The 23,149-nt window shown below is 50.5% G+C and overlaps 2 protein-coding genes across 6 annotated transcripts in view; one reads left to right on the top strand and one right to left on the bottom strand.

The window, feature by feature from the left end:
* Window positions 1-11,846, bottom strand: part of LOC128898543 (uncharacterized) — a 44,989-nt gene extending 33,143 nt beyond the window's left edge. Inside the window, exon 1 of the mRNA XM_054173279.1 lies at window positions 11,537-11,846. Within this exon, the coding sequence (XP_054029254.1) occupies window positions 11,537-11,846 (310 nt within the window). The remainder of the gene's footprint in view (window positions 1-11,536) is intronic.
* A 220-nt stretch (window positions 11,847-12,066) lies between these two features.
* The window catches only part of MSI1 (musashi RNA binding protein 1), a 29,176-nt gene continuing 18,093 nt past the window's right edge, over window positions 12,067-23,149 (top strand). For 2 of the 5 annotated variants that reach the window (XM_054172780.1, XM_054172781.1), the window contains exons 1-6: window positions 12,067-12,417; window positions 12,690-12,730; window positions 12,862-12,943; window positions 13,057-13,141; window positions 17,819-17,860; window positions 19,590-19,682. In XM_054172780.1, coding sequence (XP_054028755.1) covers window positions 12,359-12,417; window positions 12,690-12,730; window positions 12,862-12,943; window positions 13,057-13,141; window positions 17,819-17,860; window positions 19,590-19,682 — 402 coding nt within the window. In that variant the 5' untranslated portion in view covers window positions 12,067-12,358. Of the gene's footprint in view, window positions 12,418-12,689; window positions 12,731-12,861; window positions 12,944-13,056; window positions 13,142-13,811; window positions 13,880-17,087; window positions 17,180-17,818; window positions 17,861-18,828; window positions 18,918-19,589; window positions 19,683-23,149 lie in introns of those variants that run through there. The other 3 variants (XM_054172783.1, XM_054172784.1, XM_054172782.1) reach the window with 3 other exon arrangements.

The raw sequence follows: 23,149 nt of genomic DNA, 5'->3' as shown, positions 1-23,149 counted from the left end.
TTGGTGTTTGCTGGCAGTGTGTTTGGTCTGTCATTCACTTACATAAATTCCAAATGTAATAGGTAAAACCACATTAATTCGTTCTTCTGTGATGTACTGGACTGATGGAAATCATAATGCAGTCATGAGATGTGTGTCCCCCGTGACAGTGTAGCAGTTGTCTGTCAGGGACTGGCTTGCAGGAGCCCAGAGTCCATTTCATAAGCTGGGCACTGTGCTGTACCTCCTACAATGCTGACTGTGAAATCTCCTTAGCTCCTGTTTACTCCCTTTTTCTTTCACTCATAAGGACCTTGATTCAGCTACTTCTGCAGCAGGCTTAAAGTAACAAAACTTCTGTCTGAAATGTGCTGTGCCTGGCAAAACAAGCAGCAGCTCTCGCAAAGTCCTTCCAAGTAGGTTTCTCTCACTGCTGTCATTCCCCGTGCACACACACACTCCATGCCCATCCCAGGATTTGCCTCCTTCCTTGTGTAGTGATCAACTGTTATTTTGGAGCACAGGCTCAAAGAGCCAAGCTAGAGGATCTCCAAGTGAAGTTTTAAGTGTTCAATAAAAGGAGTAATGCAGGGAGAAAAGAAAGTCCCAACTCGAATGGCATCATTCTCTTTCCCTCATTCCTTTGAGGTCCTCCTGCCTTCCCTGCCTGTGTGACCTCCCTCCTCTCCCCAAGCAGCCTCTTTCTTTTTTTTCCAGTCTTTCTCCTGCCCCTCACCCTCCTTGCTCATTGATCTCCCTTTAGGCTTTATTAGTGACTCCCCCTCCCACCCTTTCTTTCCCTCAGTTTTTCTGATTCTCTAACATAAGACAATTGAATGAGGCCAGACTCCTAAGCCGGAGCTGGGGGTGAGAGGGAAGAGGCGTTAAGATTTAATGATATTGCCTCTTTAAGGAATCCCTAATTCCTAACACCCATCTCCTCCCCCACCTGAGAACCAATTAAAACTCAATGAATTCAAGTGGAGGCTTTTGTGCATCACATGTGCTTGACTAACAAAGCCTTCTCCATGCTGGAATAAAAGCTTCTATTCAGCAGCCAGTTTGTTCTAATTCAAATCACTTCCACTCCAGCATCCTCTCCTTCCTTGCTGCTCCTGAGTTCCCAGGCTGGGCTGCCGCCCGCACAGCCCTGCCCAGAGCTCCGTGCTCCACCTTGCAGAGCCCTGCCTCTGTGACGGTGAAGCAGAGGACAGGAGATGACCTCTGTACGGTTGACTGGGCAGACCATGGTCTTTATGGCTCTGTCCCCTGGAGCCTGCTGCTCTAGGGAGTGAGCCTGCATCATGCCCTGCAGCACAGGAGCTCCAGCCTTGGAAGCTATCTCTGAAAGGGGCTCTGCTATGCCCTTGGGAAAAAGCTTGTCTGTGCAAAGTCCTCTGTGCATAGACAGAAAATTGCCTTGTCTATAGGCAGAGCCCAGTCTTGCTTGAAACCAGTGAAAACCCCCTCCTTTCCTCTTTGCTGCAGGGGTTATGCAGATGTAGTGACACCTGAGGTAGCAAAGGAAGTCCAAAAGCACACGAAGTCTGAGTCCAAATAGTTTGTACTTTCATCTGTCTTGGAGTGCTGAGAGTACCTTCTATCCTCTATTGTGCCTTGAAAATTAAAAAATGGGCTTGAATAAGGTCATCTGGAGGATGGAATATATTACATGCTGTTCAGCTCCCAAATTTAAAAACCTCACTTGAAAGCTTTGCAGTTGCAGATGTGGGGTTTGGGTGACTTTCTATAGAAGGCAATTCTCTGTCCAGATGCTGGTCATGTAATCTTCCCAGTGTAAAACAGGCTCTGCTCAGAGCTTCTGCCTGTCCTTCAGTGCTCTGTGCTAGCAGAGCTGTATGCATGACATTAACTGGGTTATCTCCTCTCTGCTCCCGCAGCCTCCTATTTGTAGAGACACTTTTGGATTTCTTTGCTCTTGCGAGAAATCTCTGGTAGAAGCAGGTTGAGAGCTTTGCTCTGATGGCAATGAGGTTTTTTACTCCCTCTAATCTCTCCTGGGAGCAAGCTGCAACATTGTGGGCCAGCTGCCAAGGAAGCTATCTGCTCTGCTCCACAGCCTTGTTCTGGTACACGGCAGTTGCATCGCTCCTGAAACACGTGGCTTCCTCAGTGAGTCACGGAGGAGGGACACGGCTCTTGGGTAGCTGGGACTTGTCCCACAAAGAGCTCTGGCAATTAAGATGAGCTCTTGGAAGCCCATTTGTTATTTGCAGAGGCACCAATGGTGAGAGGAGCGATTTGGGTTTTACATGCAGTTAGGGACCTGCAGCGTCTGACAATGGGGGTATTACGTTTTGAACTCATATGGAAGTCTGTGGGGCTGGTAATTCCTTCTAGCACACTGCCTTGCAGCTGTCAAGCACGGCAGTGAACAAGCATTAACACACATCAGGGTGTGTTGCAAACTTCTAGTCAACTTTTATGAGAGAAAGATTGGAACATCCCTTAGCAGTCCTTTTTCTTGCTATAGCTGTGGTCTCTTGCATCTGGTCACCAACCTCAGCTGTGGACAGCACTTACAGCTGACCGTTTCACTGTTCCCAAAGAGCATGTTTGGATCTGTACTTGTCTGTCTCCTTTGTGTGTTCGTAGAGTTGGACAGAGAACCTTCCTTTGCTGGTAAAAAACTTTTATTGTTCAGTAAATTGGCACAAAGAGCAGGCTGGCCTCTTGTCACACTGGTGGGCAGAGTAGAAAGACATTTGTGCTCTGGGTAGGTTTTGCCTCAGCAAACCCAGTGCTGTGTTTATGTAGATGTAAAAGGGCAGGGCCTCTGAGCACAAGGAAAATGCACATGGGCTCTTGGGCTAATCCACTGGTTGTAAAGAACAGTTCAAGTCACAAGTTAATTTCAGGTAATGCTGTGTGGTATTGTGACAGTATAATCTCTGTCCATGAATATGGTGAGGGGGAAGAAGATCAGCTCAGAATCTGTTTGAAAAAATACTAAATACTTCAATCCTTGTGAGTTAGAGAGTGCTGATTGTTCAGAGGAAGTTAAAAAGTATTTCCCTTTACAGCTTTTGGGTTATTTTCTTCAGCATGTTCTCTCTAAAGACCTCAAAGCATTTTTAAATATTTTGTTTAGGTAGGGAAGAAAAGCTTCAGATTTCAAGTAGAAAAACAGAGTTTTCTTGGCCCAAATCATCTGGCCAATCAGTGAGAAGAGGTAGGAGAAGCGCCAACAACTCACGAGCTTTGCTGAAGAGCTCCATTCTCCTGAGCCTCCCATGAAATGCAGCACCCTTTCTAAGGTAAGGGGCTAGCTTTGCCTCTCAGGGACTGGTATGGCTTACTTGGTCCCTAGGGTTTTTTATATATTTATATATATGTGTGTGTGTATAAATATTTTTTGTTTTAATAAACATGGTCAACTGAAGGGAGCAGAGGGTCCAAGCTCACGTGGTTGTGAGGCTCAGTGGGCAAAGCAGCCCCTTCCCTCGTGACGCAGCTGAACTCTCCTCGTGTCAAACATTGACCTTCATCCTCTGGGGCTCTGCACTTTGTTCCTGTTTCTCGTTAGTGAAATGAGTTTGATGGTCTCAGACTTGCTAGTAAATGGTTTCTACTTCAAAACAAAGTGCAGTTAGTTTGGCAGGAGAGTCCCAGGTCTGACCTAAAACTAAATTACATCTGACCCTGAGACAGTGAGGCCCCTCCAGGTCAGGGACAAGGGCATTGTCAGGACACTGGGAGCTTGCACTGTAATTAGCGGCAAAGGTATCAAATACCTCCCTTTCCAGCATTCCTGTCCTTAAAGCAACACAAGCATAAAATCCCAAAATTTCTCCTAGTGCAGCCTCACTAAAACAAAAACAAGCCCAGAGCAACAAACCCTAAAGGGAAGTAAGGCTGAACAAACTTCCATTGATTTTCTTGTCTCTGTTCTGCAGTAAATCCCTCCCCATCTCACACTGTCTCCCACAATCCCTTGTTCCCCCAGCACATGGGAATGTATTTACCAGACGCTGCGCTGCTTTCAGGGCTCCAGAATCACCAACGAGGTTGAGCACCTTCTGTCTGCCTAGCAGAAGTGTGTAAGAGGAGCTTTCCTGCTTCGAAAACTCGCTTGGCTCCAGAGCTGCTCTCCCAGCAAACATCTCTTCTATGCCTAGGCTTCTTCAAACACCAGAGAGGCTCTTTCAGATTCACCCTCCAAAATGTGATTTGTTTTAAATACACTTGAAGTCACAAGAACATGGTAACTTATGAGACAGGAGAATGCTTGTACCAGCTTTCTTGGTGTCTAGCAAAGCACCAGTAAACAGAGGACAAGATGCTATTGCAGCTAAAAGCATAGGGAGGGTAGAGATTATCTGAGCATTACACTTTCAATCTAGTCACCTACACCACTATGTATGAAGAGACACAGATCTTCGCTGTGCACCTCGAGACACCACACATGCTTGTTTGGCAGAAGATGCTGTGTGCCCAGAGCTTCCCTGGGCCTTCTTTGAAAAGAGGAATATTTACTGCATCTCCTTGGTTTAGATTCAAATGCTCAAAATTGACAGGTAGTTTTGGAAGATGCTTCAGTGTTTCCATCCGTCGCAAGTGAGCAGTTTCCAAACCCCAAGTGTGCCTGCGAAGCAGCAGACTCGGTGATCCCCAGAGGGGAAATGCTGGAGCAGGGCAGGATATACTACACAGGGCTCCCAAAAACACCCGTATAATCAGATTACAAGTCCAGTGAGTCAGGATGTCAGAAGCTTGAGTATGATCCTACTATTTCCAGTGCAACTCATGAGACTCCTCTCTTCTGATGTCCCCAGAGCTGCACTGGGCGTTCCTGCAAATAGGGGAGCAGAATCTGCTCATTTATCCATCAGGAATGTGGCAGATAGATGGAACTAAAAAGTCTTAAAACATGGAGTTAGATTTCATTTTTGCAGGAGCCCTAAGGTTGTGGCTTTGGTGATCATGGTTTAGTTGTTGGTGTTTTTTTTGGGGGGGGGAGTGGGTTTAATTTTATTTTTTTTTAATGTTAAGGCTCCCATTTTACTACATGTATCTGACAGAAACTTTGGATTCCAGCAATTACTATATTACAATTTAATAAAGGGATGGTTCCAATGTATATGGTTGATTTCCAGTGTGAGAGAGGTTTCCTGTTGCTTCTCTGCATCCCCCTGCTTTCACAGAGTTGCTTGCCTCTCAGCTTTGTGCTGAAGAATGTCTTGGACAGCTACTTTGGAGGGAGCTGGTCCTTAGCTGTTGTGGCAGTTTGGCCACCAGCCAGCCAGGACCTCTGAGGGATACAGCTTGTGAATCACTTCTTGCTCCTGGTGGGAAAAGGGTCAGTGACTCAGTTTACTTCTGCATGTGGAACTGCATGGGCATGAGGCAGGTGGTAAAGGTCTGCCTAGGACCAAAGAAAAAGAAAATGGCATAAGAATCCTGATCTAGCAAAATCAGCCTTGAGGGAAATCCAGAGCAGGCAAAGGCGTGAAAAGATAAATGCTTAAAGTCTGTGAAAAGTGAGCAAAAGACACAAATGCAAGAATGGACAAGTAGCAGCAGGAGCAAAATATTTCCCACTAGACTATGAGCAGCGCAGAATCAGAGCTTGTCTTTTGCGAGACATTAACTCGCTGGGTCCGTGGGCAGGGGTATCACTGTGTCTTGGTATCAAAGGATGGATCTGGAGCCTTTTTCAGTTGCAAACTCAACTTTTTTTAAGAGCTGGTGTAATTGTTGCAGCTGGATTCTGTTGCAGCTGAAATGCTGCCCCATTTCACATTCCCTAGACTGGAAGGGTTGGGAGCCTGTAAGCCTGAGTGAAGATGCTGTGGCCTGTGGAGGGGGAAACCCTCCCCCTCTGGAAGATACCAGTCTCAGCCCCAGAACACCAGTTTTGGGTACAATGTTGCAGAAAACCAGTTCTACATGCACCCTATTGGGTGAATTTGTGACTTGCTGTAGAATAGTCTACAGCAAAGAGAAGAATGACCAGAAATGACTCCAAGTGCACCTGGACCCTGGCAGCCTCTCTTGCCTCCTCCATCGGGCAGGGAGGAGGCTCAGGCAGGGGTTATGAGCACAAAGCAGTTAAGCTGCTCCTGCAATCTGAGGATGAGAGCTTTGCCTGGGAAGACACTGGTGTCTGCCTTGATTAGGATGTGATGCCTGATGTAAGTCATGTGACAAGTACAAACAAAATACCTTGGCAAAACCTTGAGGAACCAGGACAGGCTGAGCTGCTTAAGGAGATTTACAGGGTGTATTTCTGTCCTGAGCACTTGCCTTGGTCTCAGCCTTTCCTGTCTCAGGACCTCCAGTATGCACCCTGGATTTTAAAGATGCTCTTTTCTGCTCATTCCTCCAAATAATATATAAACCTTCTCAATTTTGTGCTGGTAAGTTTAACAGTGTAGTCCCAGTTACTTTTACACACGCCCCACATCCCCCCCACCCCCCCTAGTAGCAGGATGCTATGAAGTTGTTTTCTGAGAAGTGCTGTTGGGATTTATGGAGCAAAGGTCCCATCAGCTTAGATTAGAAATTAAGTCTTGAAGAAATGGGAGAGTTAAAAGCCAGTGTGACTGTTGTAGCAGAGGTAGGAAATCGATTATATCCTGAAAGAGGGGATGAAGAAACAGCTTCTGCTTGCTCAGCTCCTGTTTTTGTGTTGAGCCAAAAGTTCTCTGTTTGCTCCTGTAAGTGCCTCTTCCTTCTAGGTGCTGCTCTGGGACAGTGCCAGCACCCAGAGTTTCTGTCTCCAAGCACCTCAGATCCAGCCCTCCTTCCCCTGAGCCCTGTTCTTCTCTTGCTCCCCTGTTGCCTTGGTCTTGGCTATCTTTAAAGCCGATTTTAGAGGTCCTTGACATGGTGCTGACTTCAGCCCTGGATGAATAATTCACACATGCGTCAGACCTGCAGAGGATGTGCAGATCAACTGATAGTGCAGCATTACCAGGCCCTGCCTGAGAAGCTGCTTATTGGAGACCAAGGGACTGGGCTGTAAGGCACCCAGCAGTGTCACTGCAGGGAGACACTGCAAAAGCTGTGTTCAGGTGTGGTGTTCTGTTTGGGGAGGTTCTCCCCATCACCACCCTACTCCCTGCATCCTACTGGGACACAGGATTCTATTTTGAATAGAGAACATTGATATTTTGTACAAATGTTAATGCAGAGCCCCATTTTGTCTAAGATATCTGGCAACCATCGTGCTGACTGATGCACTCAAACCTGACCCAGGCCTTTTTTGTTGCCCCTATTTACCTGACTCAGTCACAGACCTTTTCTCCAGTCCTGTTGAGTGGCTGGTGCAGCTTGGCCCCATGCCTGATCCTTGCCCTGACATGTGCCCATGGACCACAGTCTTTAAAGCTCTCTGTGTTACTGCTCTCTTCTCTAGCTTGCATTCATGCATTGGATCACACTCAGAATTCCCCTTTCTATTAGACAAACCCTCACTTTTGCCTCCTTTACTCCAAACTCCCTCTGTCCTTTCTCCTCATGAAGAAACTGTAGAAATGAGAACTAAAAATGGTAGCCAGAGATCACCTCTCCAACAGGCAAGGACAAAATAGGATCTAGCACCAACCATGTATTTGCTTACTTTGTTCTAAAAAATCTTCATGGGTGGGGATTCCTTGGCCTCCCTGGTCAACATCTCCCATCTTCAGCTCTCTCCTCATAACCTTTCTCCTTATATCTAACCTTTATCTAAGCCTTCTGTGCCAATGAACATAAGGAACGGTAGGTAGTCTTTAAAACAGTCTAGCACATCTGGTGAATTTCTGCTGCATCCATCCTCTCTTTCATCTAATGGTGGGGAAATGAGTCCCTCTATATCACTTCATTAGAAGCTCTGAGCTTCCAGGTAAGGAGGGGAAGAACAGGAGGCAATGCTCCACTTCTGGGCTGGGAAAGAGCCTCTTAACAATGATGCTGTGGGAAAGTCTGATTTGGGTTGCTGGAGTGAGGACTGGGGAGAGGTTAGGTAGGAGCAGGGATTGAGCAGAAAGCAGCAACTGATGAGAGTCTGTGACAAATGGTAACTAAGAGTTTAGAGTGAAGGTGGAGCTCAGGGCACCTTCCAGGAGAGAGGTCTCATTTGTCAAGTCTGTTGTTACTTTCTGTCACTTTAATGCAATCCTTGGGATGTTTTTTAAGGAAAAAAAAAATAATGGGAAGTGAAAATGCTTTCATCTTCTTTTCAGAGAGGGGATCCCTTTGCAGACTGCTGTAGAGAGGTGGCTCTTGTGCAGGGTTCAGGCTGGTGTGGTGCTGGGTGCTCTCTGTGCACGGAGCAGTTCCAGTGTTGGAGCTGAGCAGTCAATGTTTCCTCCCTCATTTGCTGGACAGATTTAGATAGGATCATGGAGACTAGACACCACGTAATAGTTTTTAGAGCTTGTGGAGAGGGAGAATAGCAGGAAGAGCTCTCTGATTTTTCCCTTAGCCATCATTTCCAGGACAGTGAGTGGAAGCCTGCATTCTCCAACTGTCCTTCAGAGACCTTTCCTCTTTTGTCGCTTTATTCTGAATAGAGATTCACTACTCTACAGGTTCTCTTGATGTTGTGTTCTGAGACTCCAGTCCCTCTTGCTGCTTTGTGGTGATTGGGATGGTCTCCTCCTCTCTCCTTCCTTCCAGTTTTGCCAATTGTCTTTATTCTTCATACTCCTGTTTCTCCTGCTCTTTATTCACCCACACCTATTTTCTCTTTTCCTGTCCTGCAGACAGCCCTGTTACTCTCATCTATTTCTCCCCCTCCCTGTTCTTCAGTGATCTGTTTTCCCATTGCAAATCTTGCTTTGTGAGGTTTCTTATATGAAGCAAAGAAATCCTTGGTGCCTTTGCAGCTATTCCACTCCTCCTGTGACTGACTTTGTCTGTCCCCCCAGCCTGAGTGGAGGCTAAATAATGAAGTTTCTCCAAATAGCTCTTCTCCCCATCTGTGCTTGACTCTTGCCCCAAGCCAGCTCTTGCCAGGTAGGAGATGGCTGAGCAGTGGGTTCCCATCAAGGCAGGCACCCCTGGCTGCCTCGTGAATGGGCTACCAGGGAGGTTTTGCCATCAGCCTTTCCAGAGGGTCAGCATCCCTTCCAAACAGGTGCCAGCACCACTGGAAGCTGCTGCCAGGGACTGGCATTGCCCCCAGGCTGCCTGCCGAGCTGCAGTTAATATTTTTCAGGTTTACGTGTGCAGCATCAAAACACAAACAATGCAAGAACGATCTGAATTCCAGTTCAAGTTTGTTTATCAACTGTCTACACTAAATGAAAAGTGAAACTTCTCCTAGTACCCAGCTGCTGACTCCTGGCCAGAGGCAGGTCTCCAAGACACAGTCTTTCCTTAAGCCTCATATGATGAGGGAGGAAAAGAGGCGGCTTTTGCCCTGCTCCTCCCCTAACCTCCACTTTTTGGAACCTCCCTCTCGCCATGAATAACTCCAGTGTCTGCCACTGGTGCTGGGCAGAGCTTTGCCAATCATCCTCCTCAGCAGGAAGTGGACATGATTTTGATAGTGTCACTCTACCACACACGAGATGCTGAATAGCAGCAAGAAAACTGAGCAGTTTTGTTAATCTCGCTGGTGTTTGGCAACCTCTCAGCAGCAGCCACAGAGGCACTACAGCTGTCTGTCTGCAGCCCCAGGAACACAATACTGCATTATTTTATATTCAGCAGATCATCTTTCCAATCATAAGGTCTGGAAAGTTTTATACATTTACTTCTCTGTGAGGAAAGCTTCCTACTGTCACTGATCAACTGATTTTTTTTTTTCAAGACTCGCTGTCTCCTGTGTTGCAGATAAATGAATTGATAGTTGTGAAGCACTTTGGGATCCTAAGGTGGAAATGCAGAGTACTGCCTGTATGATTTGGAAAGGGCCTTGGAATAAGTTACATGGTGCAGTGTCATTCCTAGTGATGCAAGTCCAACCACATCCTCCATCCAGATCTTCCTGCAGGCTCACTATTTTTTCCTATGATGTTCACAGATGTTAACTCACATTGATCCTGTTCTCCCTCCTCCAGCAGTATTTTGGTGGAGGAAAAGATAATAGAATACTAAGCATAATGCAAAAAAACCCAAAAGATACAATGAAGCATTTTCACACTGCCCCTCAGAGTGCCCTACTTTACTTGTCTTATAAATAACACACACTTAAAATTATAGCAATGCACTGGTAGTAAACCAAGAGATGTTATCCTTTAGCATATCCAACACCAAACTCTTGTTTCTTTTTATCTTTCTAGTACTGTTGGGCAATTATGGAGCATAAAACCTGTGCCATGTGACTTGAAAATGTTGGTTCACCCTTTGGAGCTTTAGCCATCCAAATCAGAGAGAGCAGGTGCCAGGAGGCAGTGCAACAGCAGTGAGTGTGGGCAGTGTGGCAGGCAGCAGCAGTGGCTTTCTGACAGCTCAGTCACTTTCCTGGTTCCTCAGGATGTACAAGGGGAGAGGGCCAGGTTGCTGCCTCGGCACTGCTGCTCTCACAGGTCATGCAGCCCTTCCCTGCCAGTGCCAGCTGCAGTACCACCTCTGCAGTTGTTATTTATATTTCTCTTCAGCACCAGCCCAGCTGCCTCTCGGGGCACCTCCACCCAAAGTGGTGACTTCAGTCCTGCAGAATGACAAGGGGGTTATTCTGGAGCAGCAGCTCAGCCTTGTCTGGTGGCAGTGGGAGCCTGAGCTGTTTTGTGGCCACAGCTGGGATGCTGTGTATCTCAGTGCCCAGGGGTGGCAACCAAGTCTCTGGTGTTAACTGTGTTGCCTAGGTACAGGGCCAGGAGACAGGACAGTGTCACTGACCCAGCTCAGGAAATGGAGTGGGTGAATGGTGGTTTGGCAAAGCTAACGGACAGAAGATGAATTTAACTCAGAGCTGCAGCCACAGGCTGAGCCCATGTACTGAAAGATACCATTGCAAAGTGTCATTAAAAAAAAGGTGTCTGGTTCTTCTCCAGGAGGGACATGAGGTGTACTGGCACATGGAAATGCAGTCAGGAGAGACTAGGAAGAAAGGTCAGATGAGGATGGCACTGACCTGAATGCTGCCAATACCTCACTCTAGGCAGCAGGAGAGTAGAGAGGAGTCTGGTGCTGGAAGAACTGAAGCTAGAGATGCCTTCGGGGAGTACTTGGCAGCACATTGACACATACCTGGGACTCTGTGATACCCTCTTGCAGTGAGAGGGGCTCACAGCACCTGTCACTGTTTTGTGCACTGTTCTCGTATACCACAGATGTGAACAAGTGCCTTCCCTTAAAGCAGTACACAGCGCAGTCAGGAGAGGCTACAACACTCCTTGACTATCTTCACAGGCACTTCATCTCCTTGCTGAGCTCCTCCAGCCACCCGGGCCGGGTTGCCCAAGAGCAGAGGCAGAGTGCACAGACCTGCTCCAGAAGCCATCAGCATGTGGATGAACTTGTGTGGCAACGGAGAGAGGCTGAAGCTTGGCCCGACTCCATCAGTTTGAACGGCCAAGAAGCTGTGCAGTGACCTGAGGGCCAGCCCCCCCACCCCACGGCCGAGCCGCGGGCAGACGGGAGCAGGCTGGGCCGTGCGAACCTGGCGCTGCCGGGGCTCTGCCGCGGTGCCCGGCAGCAGCTTTGCTCGGGGCCCGCCAGCCGGTGCAGCCCGGGCACTGCTGTGCAGAACGGGCAGCGTTGAGGCCGGGCAGCTTCTGAACCCCGCAGCGTCCTCGCGGGCTGCGAGGGGGCACGGAGATGCCGGGGCTCCGGAAAGGCGCCTCAGGTACAGGCGCCGAGGCTCCCTGCTGCCCGGCTGGGGTACCTGGACGAGAAGGGCAGCCTCTCGGTCGCGCCCTCGGTAGGGAGGGCAGAAGCGAGGGCGAGGCGAGGACCAGTCCCGGGCCCATCCCGCGTCGACTTTAACCCTCCCGGTGCCTGCGCCCGCTCGGCGGCTGACACACCGGGGAGCGTGTGGGGATGTCCGGGGTCCACCGCAGAGACCCCGAGCGCACCAGGTCTGGCCTGGCTCCGCCGCGGCGGGGCTGAACCCGCTGCCCTTTGTCCGCCGCTCCAGGGCAGGTGCGGGCGGCGTGGCCAGGGGACAAAGCCACCGCGGGTTCTCGGGCTGCTCCTACCGCTACCGTGCCCAAGCGCGCTCCGCCAGCGCTGTGCGGGCGCGGCTCCCGGTACTCGGCCCCGGCGCCGCCGGCGGGTTTTATGTGCAGGGCGGCCGGCGGGCCGGCGGGGGTGGGAGGAGCCGGGCAGGTTGTGCCCGCCGGGCCCTCCTCCCTCGCTCCCTCCCCGCCCGGCGGAGAGGGGTCGGGGGAGGGGGCAGCATGGCCTGTCCGTCCGGCCCCTTTTCCAGCGCTCATCTGCCCCGGGAGTGCGGCGCCGCTCCTCGCAGGGAGAAGAGGTCCGAATGGAGACAGACGGCAGCCAGCCCGGCCTCGCCTCCCCGGACTCTCCGCACGACCCCTGGTACCGCCGTGGCGGCCGCCCCCGGCCGCCCCCATCGCCCCCCCTTCCCCTCCCCCCCCCCGGTCCTAGCCCCGGCCCCAGCCGTGGCCGCCCCCTCCCCCCGGCCCCGGCCGCCCGGCCCGGGCAGGCGCGGCGGCGGCGGTGCCGCTGCCAACATGGCCGATCCGCGCCCTCCCCTCCCCGCCCGGCCTCGCCGCCGCCGCCACCACCCCCGCGGGGCGCCGCGGCCCCCCGGCGCGGCCCCGCTCACGGCTCTGTCCTTCCTCCCGCAGCAAAATGTTCATCGGGGGACTGAGCTGGCAGACCACGCAAGGTGAGCGCCGCGGCGGCACCGCACCTGCCGCCGGGGCCGGGGGTGGTGGGGCCGGGGCCGGGGCCGAGCCCGGCCGAGGGCGGCGGGGCCGGGCCGGGCTGGGACACCCACGGTGGGCGCTGTGCTTGCAGAGGGCTTGCGGGAGTACTTCAGCCAGTTCGGCGAGGTGAAGGAGTGCCTGGTGATGCGGGACCCGCTGACAAAGAGATCCAGGTGAGAGGCTGGGCCCGCGCCTCCCTTCGCCCCTGCCGCGGCCCGGCCGCCACTTTAACCAACTTTCTCTCTTCTCTCCGCATCCCCTCTCCTGCCCGGGCTGCGGGGCTCAGGGGCTTCGGGTTCGTCACGTTCATGGACCAGGCTGGCGTCGACAAGGTCCTGGCCCAATCCAGACATGAACTGGACTCCAAGACGGTGAGATGACTTCTCTCATCTCAGGGGTGTATTTGCCGGTGCAGCGGCCGTGCGGGGAGCAGCCGGCTCGCCTATTGCGGTGTTTGATTTCCAGTTGGAGGTTGTAGGCTGTAGATTCCTGATAAGGATCAGTCGGCCCTTTCTGTGTCCCGCTCACTGGTGGCTAGCCTAGCTGCCATCCTCCTTTGACCCAGGGCTGATGTGCTGGTGTGGGTCTGCAGGTTCTAGGGATGGTTTTCCTCCTGCCCGTTGATCTAAAGGTCCCTCCAAGGAGGAATTGTGGCCCTCTTGAAGCCGGGACACCTGAGTGCATTTGGGGTGAGCATTCACATTAGGAAATGGATGTGGCTGTGTTTGGGGAGAGGGGAGCCACTCCTTTCCCCCATTGCTGCTCGGCTCTGTTCCCTCCCCAGGGGTGCTGTTCCCCAGCACCCAGGCCCTGCTCCCCCCCCAGCCATGGAGGCCTGAACCCTCCCCTCAGCAGAGAGCCTCTGAGCTGCATGCCCCAGAGACTCTCCCGTGGTTTCCCCGGTGAAGTTTTTGTAACGGTCGTGGAGGTTTGAGATTTTATTGTCTCTGAGCGTCGTCAGCGCCCGCCCATGTGGGCCACCACTGACCTCTCAGAGTGGCTGTGGCTCTCGCTTGCAAATGAAGGGATGATTAGGAGCCCTGGCTGGGCCAGCAGAAAGATTTCGGTGGCTCCCTGGGTCAGTGTTGGATCGTGACTGGTCCAGCTTTGTAAGTCAGTGGCCCACGGGAGATGCGCAGGCCGTTTTGGGGGGTGGGGGTGAGGTGTCTGAGTGGGAGGTCCCTTCCTTTAGTTTTAGTGACTTGTCTTCTCTTGAATTCCTTACTGCTGCCCTGGGGTGAAGGTGAGGGTAGGGATGGGGGAGTGGCGGGGGCTGTGAGGGGGTGGCACAGCAAGGGGAGATGTTCTGGCTCCGGGTATGGGCTGCTGAGAAGTCCAAACATGCAACCTTTTTTCTTGTAGCGTGTGGCTCACACATCCTAGCCTTTATCTTGGCAGAAGGGAGAGGGCGGGAGAGCGAGACCCCCTTTCTTAGGGTTTACGGCGTGAGTTGCAGCAAGATTTATGTCTGTTCCTGTTTAACTGCCTGGATCGCTCCCTTTGATGTGCACAGGTCCTTCCTCCCCACGGGAGCTCCCGGTTAAACCTACCCCAGCCTTCCTGGCCAAGGCTGGGTCCCCAGGACTCCCAGCCCTCCTCTTTTCAGGAGTGATGTAAAGTGAGTTTTACTCTGGGGGAGGGTTATGGTGAAGTCTTTTGAAACGGGCCCTGGGCTTTCTTTTTTCCCCCTTTTTTTTTTTCTCTTTTTTTTTTTCTTCCTACTAGCCTATGTAAACATGGTGTCTGCTCAGCTAGTCCCATCATGAGTCTGTGGGCTGGCATATACCCCTCTTGGAAAGGCAAGTGATGGATGGCTGTTGTAGCATTAGTTCTGAAAGCGTTTTGGTGCCAGGAGTCCACCGAAACCCACGGTCTCCATTCTTCTCCGGGAACCGCTGCTGCTGCCTGTGCGAAGCTGCTCTGCAGCCCACCCTGCAGCCCAGGAGGGCGGGGAGGGACAGGCAGGGCAGGAGCGGATGGGCGGCAGGAGAACAGAAGGGCCTCGTGGCGCAGGGCGCATGGGGACCGGCCAGCCATTGAAATTCCCTGCTGCATCTGCTCTGCTCGCCCCGCCGGCGCCGCACAGAGAATGGGGGCAGCTTTAGCAGGGCCCTTCTTTTGTTAGGAACTTTGATCCTCTCCCCCATTCCTTTTTATTTTTTATTTAGTGTGGTTTTCAGCTGGGCCGGGTGTTTTGGGATGTTTTACCTTGGAGAGGTTGGTCTTGTGGTACCACATTGAGCCTCTGCTGCCCTGCTGAGCTGAAAGGCTTTGCTGTGAGTCATGGGTTAAATGACACAGACTCATCTGAATCCTAATTTAGGGTTTTATGAAACTTTGCAGGAAAATGCCCTGTCCTGAAGGACAGCCTTCTCTTGAGCCTTGGTGTCTCCTGGCAAGCAGCACTTGATAGACCGTGTTTGCCCAACTTGTTGCTTTATTGTATTCCAGTTCTTCGTACCCTAACCAGGGCTATTGGCCCAATTCTCTGGGGAAACCTTGTGCTCTTGTGACTCCTCTTTGTTTGTAAGCTAGATACCAGCAGCCTACAGGATTATTTATGAAAATGCTTGCTATGTGAATTGGCTTTGCAGTCTCAAGGTAAAAGATTTGTGTGACTTTGTAAAGCTGCAGCTGGTTACTGCCATGAGTTCCTTTATGCACTCTGGAAAGAGCAGGCTTGGTGGTGCTGGGTCACTCTCTTGTTTCTTTGTTGTTGTTACTGAGTTTTTGTCGAGTTTGGATTTTTATGATCTGTGGCTCTTGGGCAGCACAGAGCAATGGATCAGAGGTAGCCACGAAGGTGCAATGAATGAACAAACCCCGTCCTGAGGTCTGGTGGATCCTTACCCACCCTTTCCCTGCTTTGGGGTGCCAATACCAGCCAGCCAGCTTAGTGCAGGAGTTTCCTGAGCTGAGCTACGAAACTGTGCCATAGATGGCCTGAAGAGCATTGCTGAGGAGCCCAACCAGCTCACTGGTACACCTGCAAACATCAGTGGGATTCCTCATCCCCAAGGCCTTGCGAGGTGAAGTGGAAGCAGTTTGTGCTCAAGTGACTTCTACTCACTGCAGCCTGGTCTCAGGGTTTTGTTTTTTTGGATACAATCTGAGCAGTCCTGAATGCTCTAACACTTAGCAGATTTCTATCTAGGTTTGTAAAAAAGATCCATTACGTCAGTGGGTGACACTGAAACACAACTCCTCCAGGGCTATTTGTTTTAACACTAGAAATGAGGGAATAAGGTACCAGTGCTTTTGCTTTAATTAGAAAGACTCCAGCCACCAAGGCGCAGTCCAGTTCGAGTAACTTGAGTCCAGCACTGAACTTGCTCCCCTCTGCATGTTCTCAGGGCTGCCCCTGCAGTCAGTCGTCCTGGCCTCCCTCTACCTGCAACAATAGCTGGTTGTGCAGAAGAATTTGTGAAATGACTGCCTGCTCCCTCCAGCCAGGAGGACACGTTATCTCTGCCCAGTTGATCACACTCAGGGTAATGAGAAAATGAGGCTGAGCTTAGCATTGCTGAGTATGAAAGCATCTTCTTGGCAGGAGCTGAATGACACTGGCTGAGAAGTAAAAGACAGTAGATTATTGTTTTTGCTTATTATCTGCCATCAACCTCCTGGTCTCCTGCCGTCCCCTGTCCTCAGAATTCGCTGTGGGTGTCTGCACTAGCCAGGAAGCGGGGTGGGGGGGTTGGTTGTGTGCATGGGGAGTGGAGGAACGGTTCAGATACCCCAGGGAGGCACTGGAGGGTATGCTAATATGCTGGTGATTGGAGCTTGGGGAGGGAGGTTTATTTTTGAGTTTATTTGTGCTCTTCACTTTTGCCTCTGTTTACTTACGTGCTGAGTTTATTTATGTTGTAGGCTGTGAGTCAGGATGGAGGTGGGGAAGGCAGGGAGAGAAGCTGGTGGAAGGGCGCCGGGAGGCCGAGCTTTGGGGCTGTGTGACAAGTGAAAGGACGTGGGACGGGAGGGCGGCCAGACTGGAAAGCTGAACAAGGCAGTGAGAGGAGCTGGAGAAACACAGCTTCCTTTTGGGCTGTTTGAGCTGCTGAGCTGCTGGGACGCCCCAGGCTGCCCTCCCAGCTGCAGCCTGTCCAAGTGTGGAGATCAGCCAGACCTGCCTTTACCACAGGTCTTTGTAAGCTGATTTGTAGGCCTGGATCATCCCTGATGTGATGTAACTTTACAGGAGTTGCTGTAAAAATAGGCTGTAAAGAAAGAGATGGTGGCTGAGGAGAAGAGGAGGCTTCGTGGGCATTTGGTTTGCAGCTGCATTAGTGCTGTCCCGGCTTTTGTGGTGGTGTGAGGCCAATGCAGGCACACGCTCATCCCTGCTGAGCCCAGCACAACGCACGGCACCTGGATGGCAGCATGGGGACAGCAGCTCCGGCCGGCAGCAGGTTTACAGAGAAGCTGAACAGGCACAATGGAGGGCTCAGCCTGGGGAGGGGACACATCGCGCCATTGTGTGCAGCGCAAGCTGGGGAGAGGGGCAGCAGGCTGCCCTGTGGCCACAGCCTCTGCAGCCTGAGGGGCTTTGGGCTCCTTGCTTTCATTTGTGCCATCCTGTCTGCTCTTTTATTTCTTCACCTTGTGTTTTGTGGGATGAAGTGCTTGGCTTTTTGTGTGCTGCCTCTCTTCTGTCCTGTTCCTACCCAGGTGAGCTCTGTACTTGTAGGCAGAGGGGGAGAGCAGAAAGGCAGAAGATGGCACTTTTGATATGAGGCTGGTGATGCAGGGCACCCAGGGACAGGCCAAGTGGGAGGGTGAAGCCTAGCCCGTTAATCCAAGCATGTGATGGGCTCTCGTGTGCGTCTGACCAGTGCTCAGCCAGAGACAGACCGCTGCATGCTGGGACTTGTAGTCACCCTTGTTTACACTTCACCAAGAGGGAAAGATGTCTGCAAATAGCTTCATTTTATGTGCCTGGGGTAGACTCCTTGGGTTTGTAGCACGGTGCCATGTGGGTAAAGGCAGCTGTGTGTATGGAGGAACCCAGCACAAGCCCGTTCACCTGTTCTTTATCTCTTCTCTTTCAGATTGACCCAAAGGTAGCGTTCCCCCGCCGAGCACAGCCCAAGGTAAGCGTTGCGGGCAGCCCTTGCCACCCCAAAGGACAAAATTCATGGTGGTGAATCTTGTCCTTTGCTGCAAGGTTGCCAGTGCATGCAACAGAGTTGCTTCCTGAGGTCTGCTCGGGACTCACTGTGATGTGCTGTGCTCCTGTCAGGCTTCTAGTGCAGTGCTGGGGCCTTGCATGTCACTGGAGGAACTGGGAGGCCTCTCAGTTATACTTTAGGATGCGCTAGTTAGAGCTGGTGAAATAAATGCTGCCCAGGGTATAATTTAGGCCTCTGGAGGTTTTGGCCAGTGCCTATAAGTTTCAGGCCTTGGGAGATACAGAACAGCTCCATGCTGTGATGTGATACTGGTGGAAGGTGGGTCCTGTTTGTGCTTGTGTGTGTACAATAGGTGTATGGGAGAGAGAGTGAGAAGGACTTCATTTTGTGAAATGCCCTTGTGTGCTTCAGCACTGGAAAAGGCAGAGGGCGTTTGGTGTTGGACTTTACCCACAAGAGAGAAATTGAAAGGCTTCAAAATGCACAGTTGCAGGAACTATTTCTAGGCATGCAGTGAGAAACTTTTAACTGAAGCTGCAGCAGCCCGCTGGAGATGGTCTGTAGACTTTGGATCTCCCTTTAACTTTGCTCTTGGATGGGAGTTTTTAAGTTTAGAGTCTCTGTTCCAAGAGCTGTCATGAGAGAAAGCTGGGGAGAAGCAGTGCTGAGAATCAGAGAGGGAAGAGGAGACTGGTGCCGGGAGGGAAGTAGGGGGATCAGGCACTGAGAACAATTGGTGAGCAGGTATCCTGAGTAACTGGAGCCAGGAAGCACATGGTAGGAATTGGGTTAATTCCATTAAGCAGTTTGGTGACAGAAGGTGCTTTAGTGTTAGAATGGGCTGCTCTCCAAGCCAGGGAATTGCTGCGGATTAGCCCTGTGCTCCTTGGGGTAATTAGGACCATGTGTTCCTCTGAGAGCAGGGGTGTAGCCAAGCAGCTAAGGGGAGGATGCAGCTGGAGAGCTGGTTCAAAGGCTGTTGGTGTGCCTCAGCCTGGCAGCAATGGCCCCTCTCAGGGTAGTTAGTTTTCTTCCTTGTCCCAGCTGCATGAGTGACAAGTGGCAGAGGGATCTTTGCTTTCTTGCAAAGGCGAAAGAGATGTAACTGGGAGTTGACCAGGCTCCACTTAAGTGACTGGGCAGTGGGTGTGAAATGAGGCTTATTCCATGCAAGACTGGATGCGTTGCAATTTGTGAGCTAGGAGGGTGAAGCCTGGGGAGCCTCCCTGTGCTGGCAGGCCTCCTGCCCGTCTTTCCACTCTGGGAAGCAGAGCAGCATCTCCAGGGGAGCCTGGAGGAGGCTGGCTGTGCAAAGTGGCAGGGCTGCGGGAAGAGCTGGAGGGCTGGGGTGGGGAGGGGACAGTTGTGCTGGCACCTTCAGGGTGGTGTGACGGTGCCAAGGGAGTGGCAGCAGGTTAGTGAGGGGAGAGGCTGGTAATATGAAGTCCAAGAAGGAGGTGAGGTGGTGGTTGGGTGCTGGCAAGCATGATGGGGTGGCGTGAGGGCGAGAGCATGAATTGAGGTTTGGCGTGGGACGGATTTGGCCAGAGGGCTTCAAGAAGGTGGAAGCTCAGCTGCAGCAAAAGGGGCAGGCACTTCCCAGCAGTGGAGGGCAGTTAGTGGCCTTTTGAGTCTTGTTCTCTGCTCGCTCTGGGTTTATGTGGTGAATTCCTGTCCTTCCTTTTTCCAGATGGTGACCCGAACGAAGAAGATATTTGTGGGTGGTCTGTCTGTGAACACTACTGTGGAGGATGTGAAACAATATTTTGAGCAGTTTGGGAAGGTAAGTCCCTGGAGTGATGCTGGATCAAAGCTGTTGCATCTGGGGCAAAAAGGAGTTTTCTGAACTGTGGAGGTGGGATTAGGAGCTTGTAAGTCTTTTGCACAGCATTAAGTAGATTGAAGGTCAGTTACAGGCGCTGGGTCTTAGCTTTGTAGGGGCTACAGCCAGTGACTCCTGCCCTGTGATGATTTGAAACAAAAAGTATGTGCTTGTGCCTGGAGGTGGTAGGACCTGGGCTAAGGAATTTACTTGGTTTTCCAGTTTTTCCCTATCCAGAGGCCTCATGTGGTCCACAGATTTGTGTTTTGTCCAAATGCTGGAGGAAGGTTTGTAGATGGTCTTGACAGAGTGGCTGCAGCATTAAACCTGTAACTTAAAGCCTTGTTATGGATACTTTGGTAATCCTTTATTAAAAGTAAGCCTTTTGGTCCTGAAACTTCTCCTGCTGAATCTTGGGCAGGTGGTGATGTTAGTTTTGAAGATTTGGAGAAAGTTTAGCTTTATGGTTGTCCCTTACGTTGGCCTGCCTCTTCGGTGCCAGCTGGTGGCTCAGGGAAGGGTCGGTTTCTGTGGGTGGAAGTTGCTTGTGCTGTGACCAGTGGTAGCCAGGTGTGCAAATTGTGAGTTGGGACTGAATCAGAAGATAGAAGGGAGCTAAGTGTTGGCCCTTCAGTCCCCTGTCAGGAGGATGTGAGCATCTCCAGGAGCAATCTCGATCATATTAGACTGAAGGATCACAAGATGTTTTTGAACCCAAATGCTGCATGTTGTGACCTCTGGGACAGGGCACAGTGTACTGCTGTTGGTGGTGATGTGTGTGGCTTTGCTGTTTGGGTCAGAAAGTGTAGGATTCTGTAGCTGTTTGGACCTTCCTGCCTGGCTAGGGGTGGAAAGAGCATAGTTTGCACGACAGTGATCTGGCCAGGATGTTGCTGATAGCATCATGGATATGGAGGAAAGTACCATGGGAACCACAGTGTCAAGGAGGAAGGCTTTGGTATTAATTTTCACATGAAAGATCCTGCAAAAGGGTGACATTATATTAAGGGTGATAGTACATTAGTTGGTGAAAGGAAGTTTTGTAACTAATTTTGACATACCATTGGAACTTGTGGGCAGAAAGTCTGAAACAGGTGTTTGCTCAATACCTTTGTTCATCTACTGAAGTTAAACCTGCATGTGCTGGGATACTATCATGGCTGCAAAGTGGGGCTGCTTTGTATTTCTGTTCAATGCCAAGGGGAAGTGACGACAGCAAAAGTAGTCAGATACTCTCATGTTTGCTTGTTTTTAGCTCTGTGGTTTGATTTTCTATTAGAAATAAGTAAACTCTTTTGTGTCCCCAAGACCTTTTACATAGTGTAGCTGAAGGTGTCACCACTAAAGATGGTGATGTTTGTGTAGTCTGAAGGTTGTTAGCTTGGCTTGCATGTGCCTCTGTGCTGCTGATGGATGTGTTTGACAGGAAAACAAAATATTTTGGGCATAATCCCCTTTTAAGTGTACCTGTGTTAATTTCCTTTACAAGCAGTTAGTGCTGTAGTTTGAGAAGCACTTTCCAGTTGTTTTGGGGGGTTCTGCTGTTGTATTCCTCTTACTCGATGGTCATGTGCTGGAAGAAGGTGCCCTGACGTCAAGAATCTGGCAGTAACTGGTTGAGTCAGATTGTTTTCCAGGGACTGGGCAGGAGGGAGAGTTCTGCATAGCTCAGTGCAATAGGTTTCTGAAGAACCAGCATCCTGGACAACATCTGGCCCTCAAAATCTGTATGAGGACGGGACAGCTGGTCTCTAGGTTCTGGGGAGTCTCCATGGGCAGAGGTCAGGGATGGTCAGATTGACTCTCCATTTTCAAGACAGTTTTCTGACTAATCTGTCCATTTCAACTGAGAAAAGACTCCTCAGAGCTCTTGTGTAAAGCATCCTTCCTGCTTTGGAACTACCTCCTAGGCTAAACCTCAGATCTTTCACTGAAGGCCAGGAGAATTGTTTCCTGAGAAATTCTCTCCAGTAGGTAGCTCCATATGGCTGATGGGCAGGATCAGTGGGAAAGCATGTTTCAGAGGAAAGCCTACAAGGCCATCAGCTCTGGGGTTCTGAGCTCTGAACCTGCTGGTCTGTGGTTTCTAGGGATAAGAAAAGCCTGTTGCCTTCAATTTCAGACATGACTCATGTAGAACATTTTGGTACACAAGTGCTTTTGGTGTTTGTTTATGACACTCTGGGGCCTCCTAGCTTTCAGAGGTCTCCTAGGATCCCTTCTTTAGAGGTGTTGGCACGTGACTCTGGTCTTCATCTCCACAATTTATGGCATCTTTAACTGAGAGGTGGTAAAGCTTCAGTGATCCTCATTTTGAAAAGCCTGTCTGAAAAAATATTTCCTAAGTCATTTGTGCCAGTGCTACATCTGAATTGGATTGGGACTGTGTGAGAAGGAATTATTAAGGATATCCTTTTAAAGCATTTCCTTAGAGGACTGACACTATGAGGAAATGGTTTTGTCTATGTTTCCTCTTATTCTAAGTGGCCCCATAGTTTTCTTGGATCTGACAGGAGAAAACTCACTCCTCTTTCCTCCTAGCCTGTGCAGCAAGGCATGGGATCTAGAGAGGAGAGAGTAGGGAGTACCAAGTCATCCTGTCTTAATTCCTGAAGATCAAGGAACCAGGTTCCCAGAGGTGATTTTTAGTCAATTTTTGAGAATCCAGTAGCAAGCTCAGCATGGATCTCAGTATCAGGGAGAGGTTGTCCTCTGCTTTTGAGGACAATGGAGTGCAGATTGCTGAAGGGGTTTTGTGTGAAGGTTATCTTCAGGCCGCAAGCCTAAGTGTGTGTTAGATTTGCCACCACTTAAGGCCTTTAAATTACAGTAGATGCTTTTTGAAAAACACATTTTAGTCCAGACAGCCTGCACATGCTGTAGAGTTACGAGAGGAAGTGCTATGGCCTGCAGAACAGACGAGGTCAAATTAGATTATCATAATGTTCTCTGCAGTCCAAATCCGTGAGCTGCAGTTTGCAAGTTTACCAAGGCAGCTAGCGTCAGTGCAACTTGGGTCAGGAGCAGCACACCTTGTGTGTCCATTAGCAGGAAAAAAATGGCACTTTGGTTGGGCTGGAGGTGAAATACTTTCCCACTTACTGAAATAAGATTCCCCAAGTCTGATTTTTTAAAAAACTATCTCTTTTTTTGGCATTTCTGCTTGCTCTCCTATTTTTTGCTTTGTTTTCTTTCCTTGCTGTATCCAAAACCCCTCAGCCTTGTAAAACAGAAGTGGCAAAAGAAAAAATGAAAATGCCTGAGGAGGAAATCCATGAGTATTATTTAGGGATAAAGGAAGAAGGGGAGAGACTGGCATGCCAGTTCTTCATATCAAAATACTTGGTTTAAATAGGCACAAAAGGTGAAGCTTCAAAGAGGATCCCAAATACAGTGTGAGTTTCTCTACTTCAAAGCAGAATCAAGAA

This window comes from Dryobates pubescens, chromosome 25 (genome assembly GCF_014839835.1).
Source record: "Dryobates pubescens isolate bDryPub1 chromosome 25, bDryPub1.pri, whole genome shotgun sequence".
Classification (NCBI taxonomy): domain Eukaryota; kingdom Metazoa; phylum Chordata; class Aves; order Piciformes; family Picidae; genus Dryobates; species Dryobates pubescens.
Note: the sequence above shows the minus strand (reverse complement) of the source record. Positions and strands in the feature narration are given on the sequence as shown.